This window comes from Schistocerca gregaria, chromosome 7 (genome assembly GCF_023897955.1).
Source record: "Schistocerca gregaria isolate iqSchGreg1 chromosome 7, iqSchGreg1.2, whole genome shotgun sequence".
Classification (NCBI taxonomy): Eukaryota; Metazoa; Arthropoda; class Insecta; order Orthoptera; family Acrididae; genus Schistocerca; species Schistocerca gregaria.
In genome coordinates this window covers 279,703,582-279,731,418 of record NC_064926.1, presented here as the reverse complement: position 1 = coordinate 279,731,418, position 27,837 = coordinate 279,703,582, and the positions used below count along the sequence as shown (strand labels likewise).

At 42.6% G+C, this 27,837-nt stretch overlaps 1 protein-coding gene across 6 annotated transcripts in view; it reads left to right on the top strand.

Moving 5' to 3' along the window:
* Window positions 1–27,837, top strand: part of LOC126282052 (ATP-dependent translocase ABCB1-like) — a 150,111-nt gene that overhangs the window by 101,293 nt on the left and 20,981 nt on the right. For all 6 annotated transcript variants that reach the window (XM_049981483.1, XM_049981487.1, XM_049981486.1 and 3 more), the window contains 2 exons: window positions 14,952–15,193; window positions 25,028–25,187. In XM_049981483.1, the coding sequence (XP_049837440.1) occupies window positions 14,952–15,193; window positions 25,028–25,187 (402 nt within the window). The remainder of the gene's footprint in view (window positions 1–14,951; window positions 15,194–25,027; window positions 25,188–27,837) is intronic.

Genomic DNA, 27,837 nt, shown 5'->3' with positions numbered 1-27,837 from the left:
ACGTTTTATACCGAAACTGTTGACGGATGTGCACAAAACCAAACGTTTATACAGTGCATTAACTTTCCTTGAGCGATACCACAATGACGGTGATGATTTCCTAAGCCAAATTGTTACGGCCGATGAAACATGGGTGGTCTACGTCACACCTGAATCAAAGCAATAGACCATGGAAGACGAGCAAGGGCATCATTTTGCTGCAAGACAATGCCCGTTCGCATGTGGCGAATCAGACCAAAGATCTCATCACATCTTTTCGATGGGAAACTCTAGATCATCTTCCGTACAGCCACGATCTTGCTCTCAGTGACTACCATCTGTTCCTGCACTTGAAGAAACACATGGTCGGATAGCGTCTTCAAGACGATGACGAAGTCAAAACAGTGGTGATGCAGTTGCTAAAAAGTCAGGCTGCAGACCTCTGTGAGGACGGTATTCAAAAACTGGAACAACGTTATGGCAAGTGCCTCAATAGTGACGGAAATTATGTAGAAAAATATATTAAGGTACAGGCCCTCGTGTAAAAATAAAATTATTGAGATGCCTTAGCATGTGTCTTTTTAATTTCAAAACGGTACTTACTTAAAAAACACTCCTCGTAGATTGACGAAAATCCACATTATATTATTGTCAATCTCCGTAATTATAGTCATAGTAAATAACTGACACTTTCTCCAGATTTTCTGTTGAGAAACTGTTATTAGCATCTTAAATGCCGAGAATGAGCCTTCCACGTCAACAGATGTCACCGGAGAAATTTTAAATGACGGTAATAGACGCAATGGACCGCACACTCATGTTCTGTTGATTTACCTGATAAGACGCCAGCAGAGGGCGGTCAGTCTCTGATTTTTTTGTAGCACTGTCTTTAGTTTCTAACTAACTTTCGTGCCAATAGAAACTGGGATCAAGCTGCTTTTCATGTCACCTCTTCTATCAACCGCAGTTGCGTGTAAACTGGTTTCCCTGAACACTCTAGAGCTTTAATAACAGAGACCAGAAATATGTATTCAAATTTTATGTATGCAGTGTCGTTGGAAATTCCTTTTAGAAGATCTTTAGCTGAAGTAATGCTCACTGCCTCCTCCCACAATTTAAGAACAATGTTCTTAATGGCTACCAAATGCTCTCTGTAATATTCCACTGCCTCTAGCCACGTTCCCCAATGAGTATGGATTCTGGTGGAAGTGGTACGTTGGAAAGTTCCTCTAGAAATAATTGGATTCCTGTAGGTGCTATAAAAACCTTTCTGATGGCTGAAACTCGCCTATTTACATGCGGAAATTCGAGACGTGTCGTCTCAGCTGGACGATTCATGGCACGGGCAAGACATGTGATATGGAGCAAGGCTGGGAAAAATACTTTCAACAATTTAACGGCAGCAGTCATGTATGTGGCTGCAGCAGTGTAGATTATAAGAACTTTATTTTCATGTATACTGTTGGGGAAAAGTAATTTGAGGTTTTTATTAACGAAGTGTGCAATTATTTTCTGGTTAGTCGTTTTTAGCTCTTTGCTGCTGATCAGATGAGGTACAGAGTAATGTCAGAATCTAACATTCCAACAATCAATCTAGCCCGCTGATAACCGTGCAGTGAGCGCCGCACATATTGATCTTGTCTGTCAGTCTTCTCATCGACAGAGATACACATGTATGAATCACCTATATCTTCCCCTATCCTGCTCAGTGTATTTCTATTTAAACTAGGTAAATAGTTGTTTGTTAGTGTGGATTCTGATGGAGTGTTTGGTGATAGCATTTCTCTAGAAAACGTTTGAACTGGCAATTTCCCGCCGGCCGCGGTGGTCTCGCGGTTCTAGGCGCTCAGTCCGGAACCGCGCGACTGCTACGGTCGCAGGTTCGAATCCTGCTTCGGGCATTCATGTGTGTGATGTCCTTAGGTTAGTTAGGTTTAAGTAGTTCTAAGTCACAGGGGACCGATGGCCGTAGAAGTTAAGTCCCATAGTGCTCAGAGCCATTTGAAACATTTGGCTATTTCCAACTGCATTGAACGGTATGTTTGCTACAACAGTGGATCGACACAGGTTAAGATCAAATTCTTTTTTTTTTTTTTTTTTGCATTTGGTTTAGTTACAAACGTTTGCTCCAAGTTTGATTTATTTTTTAAATTTGCCTGGTGTTTAATCCCTGGAACATGCTGACTTAAATGCGACCTCTGTTCAGAAGGTACCCAAAAAGAAATACTTTGTGGAAGAATTTACTTACGAGATCTACTTACCACATTAACCTCCATTAATCATTTGGAAACAATATTTTTGAGTACGCATGCCTATGGTCCAAGTTAACTCGGGAAAAACAGTGGCATCACTGTTCTATGAGTTAACATCCTACTTACGTCTTTGTTGCACACATTTCAGCGAATAACTCTTCCGTTTGTCGTGAATTCAGGAAACTCTTGCAACCACTGACGAATCAGATACGACTTGGAGCTGGATACATTTGGCGTGCTTGACTTTCCACAAGTACCCTGTCGCTGTGAAATATTTCACCACATCCAAGCAGCACGCTGATCGATTGAACGAAAAGACAGCTGATGTACAGAACAGGCTGTTCCGACAGGGCAGGAAGGCACCGGAGGCATATCACAAGGTTCCTCAGTGTCCTGCCGGGCCATTTGACGGTTCACAGCGAGCGACAACGCTCCACGCAGCAGGGCGGGCTGGAGCAGTCTGGCGTGGCAGTCGTCGTCTCACTCACGATTGGAGTTCACTCTTGGAGACAAACCAGTTATCACTCAGTTCATGCTTTCCTAAGTATCCGAGAATGGTTCAAATGGCTTTGAGCACTATGCGACTTTACTTCTAAGGTCATCAGTCCCCTAGAACTTAGAACTATTTAAAGCTAACTAACCTAAGGACATCACACACATCCATTCCCGAGGCAGGATTCGAACCTGCGACCGTAGCGGTCGCGCGGTTCCAGACTGTAGCGCCTAGAACCGCTCGGCCACCTCGGCCGGCCACTATCCGGGTAGACCAGACGAGTAGTTTTAGTCATACAAACTTTACTTGACTGAATTTTAAAAATTGGATACAGTCAGATTCTCACATGAAATTTTTAACAATGAGGTACAGTCAGGTTCTAACATGAAATTAGGTACCTTAGGTACTATAAAATCACAATTTTCGAGAAAATATTGGCGTAATTCTTAGTTGGGGAGAACGTGAGTGAATTTTAGTCAGATGACATTTTGTGATTCTTGAAGTTTTCCCGGCGGACATAATGTTCCATCATCTTTCGGGCGTGCACTCGGGACAGCGACAATTCTCCTTGCGACATTTCGGCTAGAAACCTCCCAACCATCTTCAAGGCGAGTCAGAGACTGAGTTCGTAGCGTTTGCATTTATACGGAGAGTCGCGTGATACAAAGCTGCTGAGGATTGAAAGCGCATGCGTCAAAGATATCAAAGTCGACACTACTGCGCTAGTCATAGACAAGATGTATATAGCAAAGATAAACAAATAAGCGCAGAGCGCTAACAAAATAGTGCTGCTGCGCATCCACAGTGCTTGTAAATAAATAATTAATCTTTAAAAGTGGTAACATCCGTCAGAAGTGAAGATGCAGAAATTCTTTCCTAACGAAGGTGTGAAATAAGCATTGTCAAGATGAAATCCTTCGTCACGGTTTAGCAGGTTGTCGTCTAGTTGTATTTCTACAGCTTCCTTAACAACTGAGTCCCAGAAAGATGAAGCAGTAGTTAAAATCCTAACATCCTTATAATCAATGGCTTGGCCAGTAGAAATGCAATGTTGGGCAACTGCTGATTTGTTGGACTGAAGAAGACGTGTGTACCACTGGTGTTCGACGCATCGTTCCTGTACAGTGCGCGTGGTTTGAAATATGTAACGTTTGCCACACTCACAAGGGATTTCATAAACTCCCCCCTTTCGCAAGAGCAGATCATCCTTAACGGATCCCAACAACGCTGCAGTCTTAGCTGGTGGGCGAAATATCACATCCACTTTATATTTCTTCAAGATTGCAGCGATTTTAGAAGAAACATTACCCACATATGGGAGAAAGGCTGTAGATTTCACTTCCCTTTCCACTTCCTCATCCGTTTCCTGTGATTTTTCTGCAGTTTTTATTGGCAGGGCTTTCTTAATCTGATGTTGCGAATAGCCATTTCTCCTAAAAACTGCGCTTATATGTTTATCTTTGCTACATCTATGACTAGCGCCGTAGTGGCAACTTTGATATCTTCGATGCAAGCGCTGTCAATCGTCAGCAGCTTTGTATCACGTGACTCTCTGTATAAATAGGCATGCGCAAACGCTATGAACTCAGTCTCTGACTCTCCTTGAAGATGGCTGGGAGGTTTCTAGCCGAAATATCGCAAGAAGAATTGTCGCTGCCCCGAGTGCACGCCCGAAAGATGATGGAACACATTAAATTTTATTTAACTGTATTTTTTAAATTTGGGTGCAATCAGGTACTAAGCTGAAATTAGGTATTTTTAGGTGCTATAAAACTAGCGTTTTCGTTTGTAAATTCTCGTGATTCGTGTACGTACAACTTTTATTGCTTAATTTAATGAGGAAAAAAATAAGATTTTAAATAAAATCCGAGATCTAGTTATGACGAGTCGTTAGGCACCCGTACTAGTACGGCGACGTAGGACTAAAACACAGGCATCAGTGTACACTACAGTTGCAGACAATCAACATTGGTCTGGAACGAGTAGCTATGACCTGAGGAAACTACAATCTTACGGTCAAATGTGCTGGCTCTTTTTCTGCTCTGGGAGGTGGCTGATCGGAAATACAACTTATGAAACCTTATCTCATTTTATTACAACAATGATAGAAAAATATTTACTGAAGTTTATACAGTCCATGCTACAGGAATGAGCCGAATCTCTACAACCATCTTTCAACATTAGATATTGACTATGATGGACACAGATACAAACTACTCTCATGAACTACAGTTTCAACTTTTACAAAGGTTCAGCTCTACCTGAGACATGAAAAGCACTAGTGTCTTAACCAGATGATATCGAATGCTACATCGTATGTCACTAATTGCAGTGAGCTAATCCATGCTCAGCTCTACATCTTCATGGTTACTCTGCAGTTCACACTTAAGTGCCTGGCAGAGGGTTCATCGAACCATTTTCATTCTACTTCTCTACCATTCCACTCTCGAATGGAGCGTGGGAAAAAGGAACGTCTAAATCTTTCTTTTTGAGCTCTGATTTCTCTTATATTATTATGATGATCATTTCTGCCTACGTAGGTGAGTGTCAACAAATTATTTTCGCATTCGGATAAGAAATTTGGTGAATGAAATTTCGTAAATAGATCTCTCCACCCCTACAAGCGTATCATATCAGTGACACTCTCACCCCTGTTGCGCCATAACACGAAACGAGCTGCCCCTCTTTGCATTTTTTCGATGTCCTCCGTTAGTCCTACCTGGTAAGGATCCCACACCGCGCAGCAATATTCCAGCAGAGGACGGACAAGTGTAGGCTGTCTCTTTAGTGTGTCTGTCGCATCTTCTAAGTGTTCTGCCAAAAAAGCGCAATCTTTCTTTCGCCTTTCCCATAATATTACCTATGTGCTCTTTCCAATTTAAGTTGCTCGTAAATGTAATGCCTAGGTATTTAGTCGAGTTGACAGCCATTAGATTCGTGTGATTTAATGTATACCCAAAACTTATCGAATTTCATTTAGTACCCATGTGGATGGCCGGCCTGTGTGGCCGAGCGGTTCTAGGCGCTTCAGTCTGGCACCGCGTGACCGCTACGGTCGCAGGTTCGAATCCTGCCTCGGGCATAGATGTGTGTCATCTCCTTAGGTCAGTTAGGTTCTAAGTCTAGGGGACAGATGACCTCAGATGTTAAGTCCCATAGTCTTTAGAGCCATTTGAGCCATTTTGGTAATGCGACCGTTCGCGATAAGCCGGTAATCCGGGCTCGAATCCCAGTCCAACACGATTTTCAATTTCACCATTGTATTAGACATGTGGAGGTTGTTCATATTCGCAGCTGCGAATACATTTCATGTATTTCATAAAAGCTGTAGTAGCGGCAGTGTCTCTACCTTCGGACACGCTATCATTGCACTATGGTATTATCTGTAGATACCACACAAGTGACTTTCTGTTAAAATGTCTCCCCTGTACGCTGTAGATACATTTACGACGACACAGGGAAGTTTTGGTCTGGCCATGAAGCGTGGTCTGGTAGCGGAAGTGTTTAAGGCGAACATTCGTGACAAGTCAGAAATCCGAGTCCCACACTGGCACATATTTTTAATGTTCTTCATTCCATTACACAGCTGGAGGTTGTCAATACCTGTAACTTTCAGTACATTTCATGTATTTCATAATAGTTGTAGCCGCCACAGCGCCTGTTTCTTGGGCCATGCCTCTACTGCAACATGATATTTGTCTGTCAATACCGGGCAATTCATTTAAACCTTTCCAGATAAGTTTCAATGGACTGATCTGTCTTTTATAAGTCTCTTGGAGATGGCCAACGACAGATCACATGAATTTGAACTGACAGTGCTCTTTACAGTTAAGGTGTACCCCTATTTTGTCATTCATGTAGAAGACACAGCCTTACGAAGCTGGATGATCATTTTTAAAATACCTGCTGTCGGTTTATTATTACAGGACTAATAGTGTTACTAAACAATTTCGGACTTTGATTACAGTCACCTTTTCACATTTACTGACTTATCTGTTGGGAAAAATTATAGGATTAACCTGAATATTAACAAATTATCACACAGGTTGCCAGCGCGTGACGTAAAACTCAATTTTACTTCTTCGGGTTCCCTATCGACTCGACTGAGAAACCAATTTCAAGTTTATGCATGAAACACAAATCAGTGTAACTAATCCATTAGTCTGCACTGCTGTCCGAGCAGTGTAAGGCGCCGCAGCCATAGACTGTGCGGCTGGTCCCGACGGATGTTCGAGTCCTCCCTCGGGCATAGGTGTGTGTGTTTGTCCTTAGGATAATTTAGGTTCAGTAGTGTGTCGACTTAGGGACTGATGAATTTAGCAGTTAAGTCCCGTAAGATTTCACACTTTTTTTTTTTTCACTGCTGTCTGGTACTTACTTCGCATGCTGCTCCTAAATTACGCTACTGACCGAACTTCATGGCACGGATCGCGGCAAATCCCTTGGTAGGAGGCTGTGTCTCTGGTTCTGACTCACACACAACGCCGGAGTCAGTGCTTGTGTGCGAAATATCCTGTATTTTAAAAAGTATTGCTCCCCATGCTGACGTGGTGGTACAGCAACATTTTGTTCCTGTTATTTACAAAACAGCCGTAGGTTGCAAGCTAACGGCCTTGCCGCCGTGGTAACATAGGTTACCTTCAGATCATCGAAGCGCTGTCGAGCTGGCCTAGCACTTGGGTGGGAGACCATTCGGTCCGCGGAGCGCTCTTGGCAAGCAGGGTGCATTCAGCGCTTTTGACGAAAAATGAGTAGCTACTTGATTTAGAAGTAGCGGCTCCGATTTCGGAAACTCACATACGGCGTGGAGAGCGGGGTAATGACCACTTGCCCCTCCGTATCAGCATCCAGTGACGCATATGGGATGAGGACGACACGGCGGCCGGTCGGTATCGTTGGGGCTTCATGGCCTGTTCGGGAGGAGTTTAGCTTTTTTAGTTCATAGGTTACACAACAGAATGAAGCGTTTCGTCTGGATAGGGCCTCATCAGGTAGCGTTACAAAATCAAAAATTTTCGGCCAACGTGAGTCCGTCAAAGAACACTGAATAAAACGTACTACAAGTCAGTCTCATGGAGATGATAACAGGCATAACAGCGCAAAAGAGCACCACGCCCGCAAACTGCAAATTCAGCCATACTCTACAATGGTGCCAGATATCCGTTCGTATTCACATGGTGCATACATGCGTTTTAGCTGAATAGTTCCGATTTTTTAACGTAACGTAATGATGCCCTATCCGGTTGAAACGCGCAGTTGTTGAGTTAATAAAGCTCACTATGCAATCTACGACTGTTTTTTTTAAATATTATCCTGTGCTTTGTACTGTTCTTGTTACCATTACACAGACCACAACATGGATACATGAGGGTGTGTGGTAACAGTGCTTTCGCCGTTGCAATGCATATGTTCATATTGGCGATCGTCTTATTGATCTGCAGCTATAAAGTTAAGTGGTTTGTAGAAACTTACATAAAAAATTGTACATTATTTAGCATTCTATATTATTCATATTATTTTGGAACTACATTGTGGGTAGCATGGAAGTTCCTATGGTAAATTGCCAATATTCATCGAAATAACTAATTTATGTTATCGAAGCAAGATATATTACGGTCAACAGAATGATTTTTTTTTTTGTCATCAGTCTACTGACTGGTCTGATGCGGCCCGCCACGAATTCCTTTCCTGTGCTAACCTCGTCATCTCAGAGTAGCACTTGCAACCTACGTCCTCAATTATTTGCTTGACGTATTCCAGTCTCTGTCTTCCTCTACACTTTTTGCCCTCTACAGCTCCCTCTAGTACCATGGAAGTCATTCCCTCATGTCTTAGCAGACGTCCTATCATCCTGTCCCTTCTCCTTATCAGTGTTTTCCACATATTCCTTTCCTCTCCGATTCTGCGTAGAACCTCCTCATTCCTTACCTTATCAGTCCACCTAATTTTCAACATTCGTCTATAGCACCACACCTCAAATGCTTCGATTCCCTTCTGTTCCGGTTTTCCCACAGACCATGTTTCACTACCATACAATGCTGTACTCCAGACGTACATCCTCACAAAATTCTTCCTCAAATTAAGGCCGGTATCTCATATTAGTAGACTTCTCGGGGCCAGAAATGCCTTTTTTGCCATAGCGAGTCTGCTTTTGATGTCCTCCTTGCTCCGTCCGTCATTGGTTATTTTACTGCCTAGGTAGCAGAGTTCCTTAACTTCATTGACTTCGTGACCATCAATCCTGATGTTAAGTTTCTCGCTGTTCTCATTTCTACTACTTCTCATTACCTTCGTCTTTCTTCGATTCACTCTCAAACCATACTGTGTACTCATTAGACTGTTCATTCCGTTCAGCAGATCATTTAATTCTTCTTCACTTTCACTCAGGATAGCAATGTCATCAGTGAATCGTATCATTGATATCCTTTCACCTCGTATTTTAATTCCACTCCTGAATCTTTCTTTTATTTCCATCATTGCTTTCTCGATGTACAGATTGAAGAGTAGGGGCGAAAGGCTACAGCCTTGTCTTACTCCCTTCTTAATACGAGCACTTCGTTCTTGATCGTCCACTCTTATTATTCCCTCTTGGTTGTTGTACATATTGTATATGACCCGTCTCTCCCTATAGCTTACCCCAACTTTTTTCAGAATCTTGAACAGCTTGCACCATTTTATATTGTCGAACGCTTTTTCCAGGTCGACAAATCCTACGAACGTGTCTTGATTTTTCTTTAGCCTTGCTTCCATTATTAGCCGAAACGTCAGAATTGCCTCTTTCGTGCCTTTACTTTTCCTAAAGCCAAACTGATCGTCATCTAGCGCATTCTTAATTTTCTTTTCAGTTCTTCTGTATATTATTCTTGTAAGCAGCTTCGATGCATGAGCTGTTAAGCTGATTGTGCGATAATTCTCTCACTTGTTAGATCTTGCCGTCTTCGGAATTGTGTGGATGATGCTTTTCCGAAAGTCAGATGGTATGTCGCCAGACTCATATATTCTACAAACCAACGTGAATAGTCGTTTTGTTGCCACCTCCCCTAATGATTTTAGAAATTCTGATGGAATGTTATGTATCCCTTCTGCCATATTTGACCGTAAGTCCTCCAAAGCTCTTTTAAATTCCGATTCTAATCAGACAAATCTTCACCCTCATAGAGGCTTTCAATGTATTCTTTCCACCTATCTGCTCTCTCCTCTGCATTTAACAGTGGAATTCCCGTTGCACTCTTAATGTTACCACCGTTGCTCTTAATGTCACCAGAGGTTGTTTTGACTTTCCTGTATGCTGAGTCCGTCCTTCCGACAAACATATCTTTTTCGATGTCTTTACATTTTCCCGTCAGCCATTTCGTCTTAGCTTCCCTGCACTTCCTATTTATTTCATTCCTCAGCGACTTGTATTTCTGTATTCCTGATTTTCCCGGAACACGTTTGTACTTCCTCCTTTCATCAATCAACTGAAGTATTTCTTCTATTACCCATGGTTTCTTCGCAGATACCTTCTTTGTACCTATGTATAACATATTAGACCTTCTAGACCTTCTGGTGACAAACAGACCCGAACTATTTGAATCAGTTAATGCAGAACAGGGAATCAGCGATCATAAAGCGGTTACTGCATCGATGATTTCAGCCGTAAATAGAAATATTAAAAAAGGTAGGAAGATTTTTCTGTTTAGCAAAAGTGACAAGAAGCAGATTACAGAGTACCTGACGGCTCAACACAAAAGTTTTGTCTCAAGTGCAGATAGGGTTGAGGATCAGTGGACAAAGTTCAAAACCATGGTACAATATGCGTTAGACGAGTATGTGCCAAGCAAGATCGTAAGAGATGGGAAAGAGCCACCGTGGTACAACAACCGAGTTAGAAAACTGCTGCGGAAGCAAAGGGAACTTCACAGCAAACATAAACATAGCCAAAGCCTTCCAGACAAACAAAAATTACGCGAAGCGAAATGTAGTGTGAGGAGGGCTATGAGAAAGGCTTTCAATGAATTGGAAAGTAAAGTTCTATGTACTGACTTGGCAGAAAATCCTAAGAAATTTTGGTCCTATGTCAAAGCGGTAGGTGAATCAAAACCAAATGTCCAGACACTCTGTGACCAAAATGGTACTGAAACAGAGGTTGACAGACTAAAGGCCGAAATACTAAATGTCTTCTTCCAAAGCTGTTTCACAGAGGAAGACTGCACTGTGCTTCCTTCTCTAGATTGTCGCACAGTTGACAAAATGGTAGATATCGAAGTAGACGACAGAGGGATAGAGAAACAATTAAAGTCGCTCAAAAGAGGAAAGGCCGCTGGTCCTGATGGGATACCAGTTCGATTTTACACAGAGTACGCGAAGGAACTTGCCCCACTTCTTGCAGCGGTGTACCGTAGGTCTCTAGAAGAGCGAAGAGTTCCAACGGATTGGAAAAGGGCACAGGTCATCCCCGTTTTCAAGAAGGGACGTCGAACAGATGTGCAGAACTATAGACATATATCTCTAACGTCGATCAGTTGTAGAATTTTGGAACACGTATTATGTTCGAGTATAATGTCTTTTCAGGAGACTAGAAATCTACTCTGTAGGAATCAGCATGGGTTTCGAAAAAGACGGTCGTGTGAAACCCAGCTCTCGCTATTCGTCCACGACACTCAGAGGGCCTTAGACACGGGTTCCCAGGTAGATGCCGTGTTTCTTGACTTCAGGAAGGCGTTTGACACAGTTCCCCACAGTCGTTTAATGAACAAAGTAAGAGCATACGGACTATCAGATCAATTGTGTGATTGGATTGAGGAGTTCCTAGATAACAGAACGCAGCATGTCATTCTCAATGGAGAGAAGTCTTAGGAAGTAAGAGTGATTTTAGGTGTGCCGCAGGGGAGTGTCATAGGACCGTTGCTATTCACAATATACATGAATGACCTGGTGGATGACATCCGAAGTTCACTGAGGCTTTTTGCAGATGATGCTGTGGTGTATCGAGAGGTTGCAACAATGGAAAATTGTACTGAAATGCAGGAGGATCTGCAGCGAATTGACGCATGGTGCACGGAATGGCAATTGAATCTCAAGGTAGACAAGTGTAATGTGATGCGAATACATAGAAAGATAGGTCCCTTATCATTTAGCTATAAAATAGCAGGTCAGCAACTGGAAGCAGTTAATTCCATAAATTATCTGGGAGTACGCATTAGGAGTGATTTAAAATGGAATGATCATATAAAGTTGATCGTCGGTAAAGCAGATGCCAGACTGAGATTCATTGGAAGAATCCTAAGGAAATGCAATCCGACAACAAAGGGAGTAGGTTACAGTACGCATGTTCGCCCAATGCTTGAATACTGCTCAGCAGTGTGGGATCCGCACCAGGTAGGGTTGATAGAAGAGATAGAGAAGATCCAACGGTGAGCAGCGCGCTTCGTTACAGGATCATTTAGTAATCGCGAAAGCGTTACGGAGATGATAGATAAACTCCAGTGGAAGACTGCAGGAGAGACGCTCAGTAGCTCGGTACGGGCTTTTGTTAAAGATTCGAGAACATACCTTCACCGAAGAGTCAAGCAGTATATTGCTCCCTCCTACGTATATCTCGCGAAGAGACCATGAGGACAAAATCACAGAGATAAGAGCCCACACAGAAGCATACCGACAATCCTTCTTTCCACGTACAATACGAGACTGGAATAGAAGGGAGAACCTATAGAGGTACTCAGGGTACCCTCCGCCACACACCGTCAGGTGGCTTGAGGAGTATGGATGTAGATGTAGATATGTTTTCCTTTCCAACTTCTGTGATGGCCCTTTTTAGAGACGTCCATTCCTCTTCAACTGTGTTGCCTACTGCACTATTCCTTATTGCTGTATCTATAGCGTTAGAGTACTTCAAACATATCTCGTCATTCCTTAGAATTTCGTATCCCACTTCTTAGCGTATTGATTCTTCCTGACTAATGTCTTGAAATTCAGCCTACTCTTCATCACTACTATATTGTGATCTGAGTCTATGATACAAATTGTTTCTCCGCTTCGAATTCCGCATAACCTGGATAATTTTTACCAATTTCTCCAATCGCATGGGAATGTCATCAATCGAATCTCACAGAAAGTTTTGTGGTAAATAATAAATACATACCTGATGCCAGGTTCCAACGCACCAAGCGTGTGTGGTGAGGCACCCCATCTCCCCAGAAAAAGAAGCTACTCGGTGCAAGATCAGGGCTCGGCACGTTTGGGTAATAAACCGAATTTATTGTTTTCCGAAGAAGGGACGGCCAAATAAGTTGTTCTGATGTCATATTTCACCAAACTGCTGTCTGCCGGTGATGCATTTTCTCAAAGGCATAATATGAAGAACCTTTTGCTCAGCAAGGAAAATTATTATTGTTATTGTTAGTATTATCACCAATCCTCGCATTTGAAACATAGCTTGACCAGTCCACTTGAATCCATTTGAAAATAACTGAGGAAAGTTTCTGAACCTCCGAAGCACGAATTTTCTGTACTCCTTCCAACACTAACACCCATGTGCAGCCCACGACAGTAACCAGCTTTCATTAGCGGAGCTCCAACTCCTTTCTAAGGACATATCGTGTATTGTTTTAGATAAATTTCACCCATTGACCAGTGAGTCGAATTATGGGGCTTTGGGTTAACATTTTCCGCACGAAGCTCAAAATTTTCTTGTACTGTTGATGTCCTGGAATGGCGAGTTCTTATCATGTCCACTACGGATCCCATTGCCATTAGTTGCATTTGACAATTTCGTACAGGCCTCGGATGCAAAGTACCGAGATCCCCACTCACAGAGTACCACCATCTTTCTGCCAGTATGATAGAACTTGGTACTGCATATCGAGAGCCGTTATGTGCACACTTGAGCACTGAGTAAGGTCTTCTTTAAAGATATAGAGGGTGATCAAAAAGTCATTATAAATTTGAAAACTTAATAAACCGAGCAATAATGTAAATTGAGAGTTAAAAATTGACACTTATGCTTGGATTGACATGGGGTTTTATTAGAACAAAAAAAGTTAAGTTCACAAAACGTCCGACAGATGGCGGTGGGCAGCAAAACTGCTACCGTGACGGGTGAGAGGTACGCCGATGTGTTACAGAATCGCATCATCCCCAGCCTGGCTGATAAACACGTGCTGGAACGTACGATGTTTATGCAGGATGGCGCTCCACCCCATATTGCTAGGTGCTTGAAAGATCTATTGCGAACGTCGTTTGGTGATGATCGTGTGCTCCGCCGCCACTTTCGTCATACTTGGCCTCCCAGGTATCCAGACTTCAGTCCGTGCAATTATTGGCTTTGGAGTTCACTGAAGTCGCAAGTGTATCGTGACTGACCGACATCTCTAGGGATGCTGAAAGACAGCATTCGACGCCAATGCCTCACCATGACTCCGGACATGCTTTACAGTGTTGTTCACAACGTTATTCCTAGACTACAGATATTGTTGAGGAATGATGGTGGACATATTGAGCATATCCTGTAAAGAACATCATCTTTGCTTTGTCTTATTTTGTTATGCTAATTATTGCTATTCTGGTCATATGAAGCGCCTTCTGTCAGACATTTTTTGAACGTTTGTATTTTTTTGGTTCTAATAAAACCTCCCTATCTACAGTATTCTGCGATTTATTCAGTTTTCACATTTATACCGACCTTTTAATCACCCGGTATTTCTACCACTGCACAAAAAGTATTTTAAGGAAATATATTAATATATAATAAAGTTAATACATGTTTACAATAGGCACTGAGTTATCACCCACACTGTGAATTTTTGGAACACCTTGTTTACGCATCCGGCCGCGGTGGTCTAGTGGTTCCAGGCGCTCAGTCCGGAACCGCACGACTGCTACGGTCGCAGGTTCGAATCCTGCCTCGGGCATGGATGTGTGTGGTGTCCTTGAGTTAGTTAGGTTTAAGTAGTTCTAAGTTCTAGGGGACTGATGACCACATATGTTAAGTCCCATAGTGCTCAGAGCCATTTGAACCATTTTTTTTTTTTTTTTTTTGTTACGCACTTGGTGCACTGTGCTGTGTGTCCTGTGACAACTGGATCATTCAATATTATCTGTGCGGGGAAATTTGAGGGTGTTCCGATAGGTGCATTGGTGTCTGTACCATATCCACCCACGGTTCATACAAAACTGCAGCCCTTTGCCGAGCAGCCCAAGGATATTGCCGAGATTTTGTCGTGAGTAGGATGTTGATGTTCCTGCAGGTGGCGGTGGAGTCGGTGACCAACATCCGCACCGTGCTGGGGCTGTGCCGGGAGCGGCAGTTCCACGCGCAGTACCTGCTGGAGCTGCAGCCCGCGCTGCAGGTGTCGAAGCGCAACGTGCACCTGCGGGCGACCACGTACGCACTGGCGCGCAGCATCGGCTTCTTCGCGTACGCCGGCGCCATGGCCTTCGGCGGCTCGTTGGTCGCCAGTGAGGGGCTGCCCTACGAAAAGGTCTTCAAGTGAGTGTCTCAGTCCTTCTACCGTCACATCCACACCCATAATTAGCAAAACACTGCGAAGTGCACAAAGCATGTACGTTCCACTGTAACAGTTATAAGAGATTTACGTAAATTGGAGTAAGGGAAGCAAAGAGAAGGAACTAATGATATCACCATCACTCAGAATTGGAACCTTATCTGGAATCAGTGGCGACGAGTGAAAATGTGTTCTCGGCCAGGACTCGAACCCAGGATCCCCTGTTTACTAGGCACTTCCGTTAAACACCGCACCACGCTGCGCAAATGCACAGACTGTTTAGGTACTCTCCCCTGCCGATTCATTCTCCTACCTAGCGTCACCCTATACGCATTCCCCACCCAGGTCCTCCATGCTCGCTAATTTTAGATCCCCACTGAAGGTCGAAGGTAAAAGTGTATCTACCCTGAAAGTTATGATTTAATTGCCCATCGAGGTAAATCAGTTATAGGAATGCATAGTTTCTGTTGTCTGCAGCTCGTGGTCTTGCGGTAGCGTTCTCGCTTCGCTTGCACGGGGTCCCGGGTTGGATTCCCGGCGGCGTCAGGGATTTTCTCTGCCCAGAGATGACTGGGTGTTGTGTGTGTTTCATCCTCGTTAACCAGCAAGTCACCGAAGGTAAAAGTGTATCTACCCTGAAAGTTATGATTTAATTGCCCATCGAGGTAAATCAGTTACAGGAATGCATAGTTTCTGTTGTCCGCAGCTCGTGGTCTTGCGGTAGCGTTCTCACTTCGCTTGCACGGAGTCCCGGGTTCGATTCCCGGCGGCGTCAGGGATTTTCTCTTCCCCGAGATGACCGGGTGTTGTGTGTGTTTCATCCTCATTCACCAGCAAGTCACCGTAGTGGCGTTAAAGAACTTGTGGTGCGGCGGCCGAACCGCCCCGCGAGGGGTCTTCCGGCCACCAATGCCATACGCTTTATAATTTGAGTGGTGTCTATTCTTTTACACTGGACCTCCAGGGGGAGTCTAAAATTAGCGAACATGGAGGATTTAAGAGCGGACAGGATGTAGGTGGCGCTTGGTGAGAGTGAGAGTGGGCCAGGGAGCGAGCAGAGAAAGTCCGGAGCATTTGCTATGAACAGCGTGTCTGGTTGGCACAGTGGTTAACGCAACTACCTAGTAAGCAGAGGATCCCGGGTTCGAGTCCCGGTCCAGCACACGTTCTCACTCCTCGTTGCTGATTCCTCATAATATTAAGAGTATGATAGGATTTCCTTCCCTTCCTACCTCCTTCACTTTCAACTTGCATAATATGTATTACAGCTGCGGATACTGCGTGCTGTCTGTTCTTTTAGACATGTCTGAAAGAACGAACACCACGCATTCCTTTCATATATAAAACGCAAAACGAATAACTGCTGAAACGCCACTGTGCACGTTGTCATTAGTTTCACCTTGTCTTTGCGGTCTCTATGGGAGCACTGTTAAGGGTAGTCATGTATACCCTTATTCATTGGTTCTGGAAACTTCCTAAGTGTGTTTCCTCGAGTTAGTTTTCGTCAATCTTCATGAGTGTGCCACATCAGTAGTTTCAGCATTTTTGTGACACTCTCTCATAGGGAAAACAAAACTGCTGTCCTCATCTTTTCCCGTACACTACACCTGTTACTCCTGTTTTGTATAGGTCCCACACAAGTGAACAATTTTCTAGGGTGAGTCCCACAAGTGATTTCTATACAGTCCCATCTGTAGAATGATTGTGTGTATTGCGTGTGTGTTCAACCGGGGACCTAGAAAAGACGTAGAGGCATCGTTCCCCCGTGGCCCCTTCCCCCCCACAACAAGCCACAACAGTCGACCACCGTCACCGCCACTGCCCCACACCGAACCCGGGGTTATTATGTGGTTCGGCCCCCAGTGGACACCCCCACCCCCCACTTCTACCCTGCGGGAACGTCACACAGCCGACGAGTGTAACACCAGTGTTTGCGTGGGAGAGTAAGTATGGTGTACGCGCACGTGGAGACAATGTTTGCGCAGCAATCACCGACATAGTGTAACTGAGGTGGAATAAGGCGAACCAGCCCGCATTCACCGAGGCATATGGAAAACCGCCGTGACAACCATCCACAGGCTTTCCGGCACGCCGGACCTCTACACTAATCCGCTGGGCGGATTCATGCTGCAGACCGGTACGCCTTCACACTCGAAAAGCAGGGCGTTAGACCACGTGGCTTGCAGAGCGATCAGTATGATTATATTTCCCCAGTATTCTGCCTATGATAAGCGTCTGCCACCAGCTATACCTAGAATTAAAAAGAACTGATTGTGCAATTTCATATAATTTCAAATGGTTAGCCCCAGCTATTTGTGACTTATTTAGATTATACATGTAGATAGGATACTACGTTCTACTCTGCTTTAAAATGTAGAATTTTACATTCCTGAACATTGAAAGCATGTTGCCTCTCTGTGCACCACTTTGACATCTTAACAATATGATTGTGCACTTTCTTTTAGACTGTGTTTCAGTACAGGTAACTGCATCATCTTCACAATGACAGATGTTACTAGTAGCATTGTCAGAATGGTCATTAATACACAACAAGAATAGCAAGGTCCCAAAACACTTCTCTGGAGCACACCTGAAGCTACTGCTATCGATGACACTCCATTCAACATAACTTGCTTCGTCAACCGATTAAAATAAATAATTAAATCCTCAATTCAGTCACAAATTTCGCTTCACACCCCACCGTTCTTTTGATAATAAGCGCCGATTTAGTACAGAGTGAAACCTTTTTTAGTAATGGAGACATACTGCATACTGACTGCGTTAATCCATAGCTTTAAGTACGTTACGTGAGAAAAACAGAAAACTCAGGAATACAGAAATAAAAGTCGCTGAGGAATGAGATAAATGGGGGATTCAGGGAAGCTAAGACGAAATGGCTACAGGAAAAATGTGAAAAAATGGAAAAATAAATGATTGTCTGAATGACAGACTTAACATCCAGGAAAGTCAAAACAACTTTCAGTGACATTGAAAGCAAGGGTGGTAACACTAAGAACACAACGGGAATTCCACTGTAAAATGCCGAGGTGAGATTGGATGGGTGGAAAGAATACATTGAAAGCCTCTGTGATGGGAAAGATTTGTCTGATGTGATAGAAAAGGAAACAGGAATCGATTTAGAAGTGATAGAGGATCCAATATTAGAATCAAAATTTAAAAGAGCTTTGGAGGACTTAAGGTCAAATAAGGCAGAATGGATAGATAACATTCCATCAGCATTTCTAAACTCATTGGGGGAAGTGGCAACAAAACGACTATTAATGTTGGTGTATAGAATGTATGAGTCTGGCGACATACCAGCTGATTTTCGGAAAAGCATCAGCCACACAATTCCGAAGACGGCAAGAGGTGACAAGTGCGAGAATTGTCGCACAATGAGCTTAACTGCTCATGCACTCAAATTTCTTATAAGGACAATGGAAAAGAAAATTAAGGATATGCTAGGTGACGATGCGTTTGGCTTTAGGAAAGGTAAAGACACGAGAGAGGCAATTCCGAAGTTGCGGTTAATAATGGAAACAACACTAAAGAAATATCAAGATAGGTTCATAAAATTTGTTGACTTGGTGAAAGAGTTCGACAATGTAAAATAGTGCAAGACGTTCGAAATTTTGAAAGAAAACTAGTGTAAGCTACATGGAGAGCCGGGTCATATAGCACATGTACAACAACCAAGAGGTAATGCTAAGAGTGGACAACCAAGGACGAGGTGCTCGTACTACGAATGGTGTAAGACAGGGATGTAGTCCTTCGCCCCTTCTGTTTAATCTGTACACCGATGAAGCAATGATGGAAATAATAGAGAAGTTCAGGAGTGGAATTCTGAACGGAATGAACAATCTAATGAATACAGAGTATGGATTGAGAATAAGTAGAAAGAAGACGGAGGTAATTCAAAAATGGTTCAAATGGCTCTGAGCACTATGGAACTTAACATCTATGGCCATCAGTCCCCTAGAACTTAGAACTACTTAAACCTAACTAACCTAAGGACAGCACTCAACACCCAGTCATCACGAGGCAAAGAATATCTCTGACCCCGCCGGGAATCGAACCCGGGAACCCGGACGCGGGAAGCGAGAATGCTACCTCACGATCACGAGCTCCGACGACTAAGATAGTGAGAAGTAGTAGAATTGAGAACAGCGAGAAACTTAACATCAGTATTGAAGAAGTTAATTAATTCTGCTACCTAGGCAGTAAAATAACCAATGACGGACGCAGCAAGGAGGACATCAAAAGCAGACTATCTACGGCAAAAAAAAAAAAACCAACGCATTCCTGACAAAGAAAAGTCTACTAATATGAAATATCTGCCTTAGTTTGGGGCAGAACTTTGTGAGAATTTATGAGTACGTCTGGAGTACACCATTGTACGGTAGTGAAACATGGACTGTGGGAAAGCTGTAACAGAAGAGAGTGGAAGCATTTGAGATGTGGTGCTGCAGACGAATGTTGAAAAGTGGGTGGTCTGATAAGGTAAGGAATGAGGATGTTCTACGCTGAATCGGAGAGGAATGGAATATGTGGAAAACGCTGATAAGGAGAAGGGGCAGGATTATAGGACATCTGTTAAGACGTGAGGGAATGATTTCCATGGTACTAGAGGAAGACAAGGATCGGAATACATCCAGCAAATAATTGAGGACGTAGGTTTGAAGTGCTACTCTGAACTCTGAGATGAACAGTTAGCACAGGTGAGGAATTCGTGGAGGACAACATCAAACCATTCACAAGAGTGGTGACAAAAAAAAATAGCTGCTAATAGATCTTAAGGATATTGGACAGTAATTTTGCAAATCACTTCTTTTTGACGTAGCATAACGATACGTCTCTCGTCCCATCAATTGTAAATTGGTGGCTTTATTTATGTAGGCGGCCTTTCACAATTCCTACGAGTGTATAAGCATTACCTCTACAGATCGATACGCAACGATTGCTAGAAATATTCCGGTAAAGGATGCTGGTTCAGAGTTTAGCGTCCGGTCGACGAGGTAATTTCAGGTGGAACGAACATTCGGATTCCGAAACGACAGGGAAGGAAATAGGCTGTGTCCTTATTCAAAGGAACCATTCGCAGAAAACCCAAATGTAAACGGCCCGGCGGGCTTTGAGAACCCAGATTTTCCTAATTCTGGTAGTTCCTACCGTGCCACATAGATGGATTTTTGAGGCCTGCTGGTTAACAGTACAAAGATCGCTAACACTAAGAGGTGGTTTCAAGTAGATGCATTTAAAGTTGTGAACGAAATTATAAGAGGTAGCAATGATAGACTATGATTCATTAATATTTAGAAATGTTTTTATGCAGTTTCAACAACTTCTTAGAAGAAAGGCACTGATCAAAACTCCGTGAGTTTTCTGAGTATGATACACATCTGTGCCGTACATTTCACTTGAATACGTAAGGGTTGTGCGAATTTGTAATTGCACTTTGGGAGTGGGGGCGATATAATGGTTGCACACCAGTCGAAAATATTCACAGCGGCCCTTGGGGAATTTTTTGTATACATCAACTGAAAAAGTGCATCATAACTATCACTTCTATTTCGCTGATGACATTGTACTGACTGCGCGTTGTGTACATTTATGAACCACCTGGTTAGTCTACAAATTCGCTCTAGGCCATTTTAACATTTCATCCAGTCTCTATTTTCAACTACCATAAAGACAGAAACTAATCTGCTGGTTCTGTGAGCTCACTTCAAATTCGATTTTATGAGAGTAAATTTAGACTTATTATAACAGATTTTCAGACCTTTTTGCAGATTAATTCTAATAAGTTGATTCATGGGATTAATTTCAAACTATTCGTTTACAGTCCATATATTAGTAGTTCTGAATGAGTACTATGCGACAAAGACTTTAAATGCGAGAAACTTACAAATACTGTGTGTTGCTCATTGAGCAATGGAAAGATTCAAGTTTGGAATTACTAGGAGAGAAAGAGAAATAAATGGATTACAGATAGAAGTGGAGGTCCGATTCTAATAAAAATAAAGTGGGGCAGTACATTTATTAGTCGAATGGTCGGTAGATATAACAAAACTATTGTTTACTGGCTTCAGCGAGGTGTGAAAAGACCCGCCCACTAGTAAATGGAAGCTAGGCAGTTGACACTCGTGGACAAAGTGACAACTTAGCTCTCACGACCAGAGTGCCTCTAGGAGTCTGGAGGACGATTATTATGAATTAGTTAGAAATAATGAAAATAGTAATTGTTCTTATTATTTGTTTATTTTTTGAACAGAAAAGTCGTGGTAGTTTTTATCCCTATACAGTCACATTTTATGTTGTGGTACAATTCATCACCTACACACCAACATGGCACATAGGCAATAGATTTACATTGAGGAAGTTTGGCGTTGAATTTATCGACCACTTCTCGGACAAGCATGTAAGTTTTTCGTGGTTGGTCTGAATCGCTTATGGAGAATTCTGTGAAGATTCTGTTAAAGTGACAAGACGGTGTACTGGTCCCGTACATTAGGAAATATCTTAATTTCGTTAAATGAGTGCAGCTCGTAAAAAGTGAATGCCATCACTTGAAAAATGAATAGGAATGTATAGCAAACTTCCGTTACAGAGCATGCCAGAGGCGAATGTCTGAGAAGTGTCTCCAGGGAAGCACTGTTGCCTACGTATGCTGTAAAGAGTTAGTCTATGAACTGAAGAGAGTCATCAATATCTAGTGCATACTCTGCTAATTAGAGTCAAACGCAGAACAGAGGATATTTCGCATTGTACCAATTTTCCACTTTTATGTGTTTCTTCCTTTACATTCACGTATGTGGCGCTATAAGAATGCTTTCTTAAACACCTTTGTGGACACTGTATTAAATCTAATCTGGTCTTAGCGATCATTATGGGAGCGATGTTCAGGGGACAGTAGTATATTCCTAGATTCATCGCTTAAAGGTAGTTTCTAAAACTTACTAAAAAAGAGTCAAACGAGCCTTTGACCAGTCCTGCTGCCAACCTATGTATGCGTCCAGTACTCTCTGATAGCTCTGACGAAACAATGACAACAGTAACATAATTATGACAGGATGGTTTTTGTTGAGGCTAGATTCGACGTCAAGAATTCTTATCTCTCCACCTCCCAAGGCTTCGTGAATCAATAAGGAGCGTAACCGACAGACAGTAAACAGAAATGAGGTCAGACTGAAGGGATTTCTTTACGTTAAGAGCACATCTATTTATTTATTTAAGGGATACTAGAGGATTCAGCCTGTCTCCGATGATAGGGCTCCGAGTGACCGCCATATTGATTCTTGGGTGCTCGAATACTTTTATATAGGTACGGGTATTCGGAAGAGTTTGTGCTGGTTCTGAAAGTAATTGCTTTAGAATTATTACAGAAAGTTTATTAAAAAGGGGAAAAATATTAAAATTTGTGCCAAAATTACATGATAAAGAGACATACCATGGGAAGGAAATCTGACACGCCAACAAAGAAGAAGAATAAGAAAAAAGAACGTAAGCACTTCCACCTATAAATGGTTTACTGGGAAAGCATACAGCACAATTACAATTGTTTGGTAATGGAATAAAAATATATAAAGTGTTAGGACTATAAAGAGCAGACAATATTGTTGGTGACTGATCGCATTGCAGTGGAAACGTTACATCGGTATTTACTTCGTTTACAATTACTTCATTTTCAATTATAGCTATTCTGGGTATTGAATTTTTAGGTTGGTTGGTACACACGTAGCAAGAGCACACAATTAACGTTTATTTTTTGCTGGGCACCAGCTCAGGTGTTGAAGAGTGGACATTTGTACGAGGACTGGATAGTCAATACTGCCATGGGTAGTCCATTTAGTAGTGTACTTACAACAGTGCACAAAAATTCAGGTGTCGAAGTGCATTACGTGTTTGCGGAAAGACAGTTCGACACAGAGAAGAAAAAAGTAACACACTTAAGTGCCACATATTACATTAGCAACTATCACTTATACGCCTAACATCTGGTATATTTTTAAAGATGTTGTGTCAGCTGACTTAGAGCAAGATGTCCCTGAAGTGGTAGGAGGTGACGTGTTCTAATTTGAGAGATATTTTGCTACGCAGACGTAAAATAATTATTACTTCGAAATGGACCTCAATATCATAAAATTTGTGTTAAAGAGAACACGACACAAAAAGTACAATAATGAAAAACAGCAGTCATAGTAATAAAAGTCAACTAAGTATCTGAATTGTTTATAGCATTATACAACAAGCAATTCTACTTTATGAGATTGAAGATATTGTACGATGAAAAGCGGTAGAATAGCTTACCCACATCCGGAATAAATTACAGCGATGTCTTCTAAAACTAATATTTCATTATGAATCAGGAATGAAACCCCATGTGACTGAATAGCTGAGGAAAATATTGGCTTGAATACTTCGGAAGACAGGATAGGAGCATGCTGAAAAAACAAATAACACACTTAAGTGGCGTAAATTAAACTGCTGAATATATGAATAATTTTTCATTCGTCAGTACGCCCATTGGAAAGTAGTGAGTGGGAAAGGATAACAAATACCAGAATTATTGTTGGTGTTTTTGAATGCTGTAGGCACGCAATAAACAGATGTTAAGTAGAGAAAAGGTTGAGGCAGTGGGAAGCAGTAGAATAGCTGTAGAAGTTATGACTGCGAAAAACTGTAAAAATGTGCTATTTTTGTTCGGAGACAGTTTTTCAAGTAATGGGACATAACGATGGGATTTCGTGGTATCGGCCAACGCACTGGGCCATAGGAATCTTACGAGACAGCTCCTGCTTGTATCTGATTGGCTTCGTCGAGTGGATAAGGGGATTACTGAACCACTTTTTTCCGAAAATGGACTTGTATATTTAGCATTTTGCTACGGCAATGAGATTGCAGTTCGATACCTGCGGTATTTAACCTCATAGAAATATTGTTGGTATCTAGTAACGCAGAGAAATGCTACTCGCTACTATGACGAATTGGAGAAAGACAAAAAATTTGTAAAAAAAATGATAAATCCTTCATGTTGTGCAATTTGTTTAATTTGTATCCGTATCGTCCTCCATATTCCAGTCATCTAATTGCAATTTAAAGAGTAATTCTCTCATTCGTTGCTCTTTACATGCAAAAATAAAGAAATAAAGAAAGACATATGAAACTTATCTGTCACGACCATGGGTTTCTCACTTTTAATAAGTAGCTCAGGAGGGTTCCTCGTTACCTCTGAGTAACACTTTATTTTCCCTCCATCTCGAACCATTGGTAATTTGTGGTAACATTTATGGGACCAAACTACTAAGGTCATCTGTCCCTAGGCTTACACACTACGGGTGGAACCGCGCGAACTGTGGCAAGGGGCCTTTTAGACGGAACGGCTAACCCGTGTGACACATCTCGATCACCCAACGACTCAGGCCTACAGTACGCAGTCTGTATGTACCGGTATTCATAACAAAAATTTCACGCGAAATTTCTCTGGCACCCAAGGCCCTCGACGGAGAAGTGGAGAAATTTACTGCTGTACCTACAGAGAACTGAAATACCATTCATTCTTCCTCTGAATAACTTTTCGCCATGAACAACAGTCTACTGTCTTCACACACATCTTCTTTATTAAGAGGTATCACATATTCAATATGAATTGCAAGATTTTGTGGCAGGTTCACAGTGACAATAGTAGCTATCTACATTTGAAAGAAGTCTTTGTGATGTTAGAGAAGTTGTGTCGGGGACACAAGCTTCTACTTGTCATAGGATGTAATTTCACCGTTGGCATGACTGCATCTCTCACGTAAGACGTATCTTCTTTCCAGGGTGTCGCAAGCGCTCATCATGGGAACGGCGATGGTGGCGAATATACTTTCATTCGCCCCCAATTTCCAGAAGGGAATAGAAGCGGCGTCAAATGCCTTCTACCTGCTGGAGAGGCAACCTAGAATCGATGACGCCCCTGACGCAAAAGACGAGAAGTGGGTGAGTAACGCTGACGAGTATTTTGCTTATATCTCTGACGTAAGAGATAACTGGGTGATAGTGACATCCGCCTGACAACGCCGCGGAATGTTTTCTTAATCAGCTTTTGTAGTGTTATCTGTATACAAGAGGCTCGCATTGGGCATAGAAACTCTCAGGTTTTCATCTTCACTGCTGGTCCCTTGCAGAATAACGTTGCTTAATAGATGGGCTGCTATTTTCAGCAGGTCTGGTATCTCATTCCTGCGGTTGCACCTTAATACTCAATATAACGGCGTCTTGCATCAGAGTGCCAACCATACCACAACAAACTGACTTGAACCGAGTTAAATACGTTCATAGAAAGCCCTTTGCACTAAATTTGGTATCAATATTTTTAGACTGAGCCGGCTGCTGGTGGCCGAGCGGTCTGGAACCCCACGACCGCTACGGTCGCAGGTTCGAATCCTGCCTCAGGCATGGATGTGTTTGATGTCCTTAGGTTAGTTAGGTTTAAGTAGTTGTAGGCTGTAGGGGACTGATGACCTAAGATGTTAAGTCCCATAGTGCTCAGAGGCATTTGAACCATTTTATTTCTAGACTGATAGAAGCTTTTAGTAAGAGATGACGATTGAAATACATGGTCCCGTCGTCGACAAGGTCACGAGATCAGGCTGAGATTATGTTAGGAAAGGATACCGGACGTGTCGTTTTCAAAATAATCATTTAGGGAAACCACCAAAAACCGAAACCTGTATAGCTGGCTGGGAAATTGATGCGTAGTCGTTCCGAATCCGTGCCAGCGTCCTACCATCACGTCAGCTCGTTCTCTGAAACTGAAATCAGACAAGTGCTCGCAGGCGCAATCTGGGCTGCTATCAGTATCTTTGGTAACTGATCTTATAACCACACAGTCAGTGATTGTAATGTCCCACGCGTTTAAAAGTAAAAGTATCGGCTTAGCGTCTCTTTCTGCCAAAGATAACAGTATTATTTTCACGAAGCACAGTCTTCGACCATCATCGCTTTCTAGGTAACAGAAACCATTCATATATTCTATTGCGACGTTTTGTAACATCTGATTTTTAGGTGCATTCGTCCTTACCATTTCATATTTCTTATTATTTTGTTTCATTCATTCTGAACCGAAATTTTGTTTAAGTTACCATCTGGGTGTCTGTTAGCTCTATTAGTACTTTCTTTTAGACGACCACGTTATCTGCGAGCTGGTGTTGTGTGGTGGTCTTGCACTTTATTTATTAATGTCAGCTTCTGAAGATTTTTTATATTAACCAAAAGTTGTGACAAACCACTTCCAGCAACATACAACAATCTTAAGAAGAGATACGTTGTGAATTTACCGTTTTATCATATTCGTCTAGTTTCGGCAATTGCAGCACAACGCTGGTTTCTTTCTTTCCTTTTTTTTCTTGTTTTTTCCTTTTTTATGGTCGCTCACCATACAACCCGGAAACCAGGAGTGATGGTTTGGCCTGTCATTTCATTTCATAGAAGAGCCCCTTTGGTTGACATCCGCGGCACTCTCACAGTACAGCGATACGCCGACGATATTTTACGTGCTGTTTGGTTTCCATTCACGGCAAGCCATCCTGTGTTTACATTTCAGCAAGATAATGACCGAAACATTCTAATACTCGTCTTGATGCTTGCCAGAGACCACCTTGTCCATCAAGGTCGCCAGATCTCTCTCCAATCGAGATAGTTGGAGCACTGCGGTCTGGGAACTCCAACCATCTCGGGATCTTGAAGATATAAAGCGCCATTTGGACAGAATTTGGCACGAGATCCCTTAGGACGACGTGCAACAACCCTATCAGTCAATGGCAAGCCGAATAATTACTTGCATACGGGCCATAGATGGAACAACACAGTATTGCCATGCTCAGTTTGTGAAGTTCTTTCTCGTGAATACCGGGTGATCAAAAAGTCACTATAAATGAGAAAACGTAATAAACCACGGAATAATGTAGATAGAGAGGTAAAAACTGACACATATGCTTGGAATGACATGGGGTTTTATTAGAACCAAGAAAAAATCAAAAATTTCCGACAGATGGCGCTGGACAGCAAAACGTCAGTAACTGCTACCGTGACGGGTGAGAGGTAGGCCTATATCTTACAGAATCGCATCACCCCCAGCCTGGCTGATAAACACCTGCTGGAAGGTACGATGTTTATGCCGGACGGTGCTCCCCCCCCCCCCCCCCCCCCATATTGCTAGACACGTGAAAGATCTCTTGCGCGCGTCGTTTGGTGATGATCGTGTGCGCAGCCGCCACTTTCGTCATGCTTGGCCTCCCAAGTCCCCAGACCTCAGTCCGTGCGATTATTGGCTTTGGGGTTACCTCAAGTCGCAAGTGTATCGTGATCGACGTACATCTCTAGGGATGCTGAAAGACAGCATCCGACGCCAATGCCTCACCATAGCTCCGGACATGCTTTACAGTGCTGTTCACACATTATTCCTCCACTACAGATATTGTTGACGAATGATGGTGGACATCGTAAGAAAGATTGACTATAGGAATGATCAGTTGATAAGGACACATCATGAGGATACAGGTAATGTTAGGTTAGTAAGGGAAGAAAAGAGGGATGTGTTGCGGGTAAAATCTGCAGATGGAAGCCAAGTCATGAATACAGTCATTGG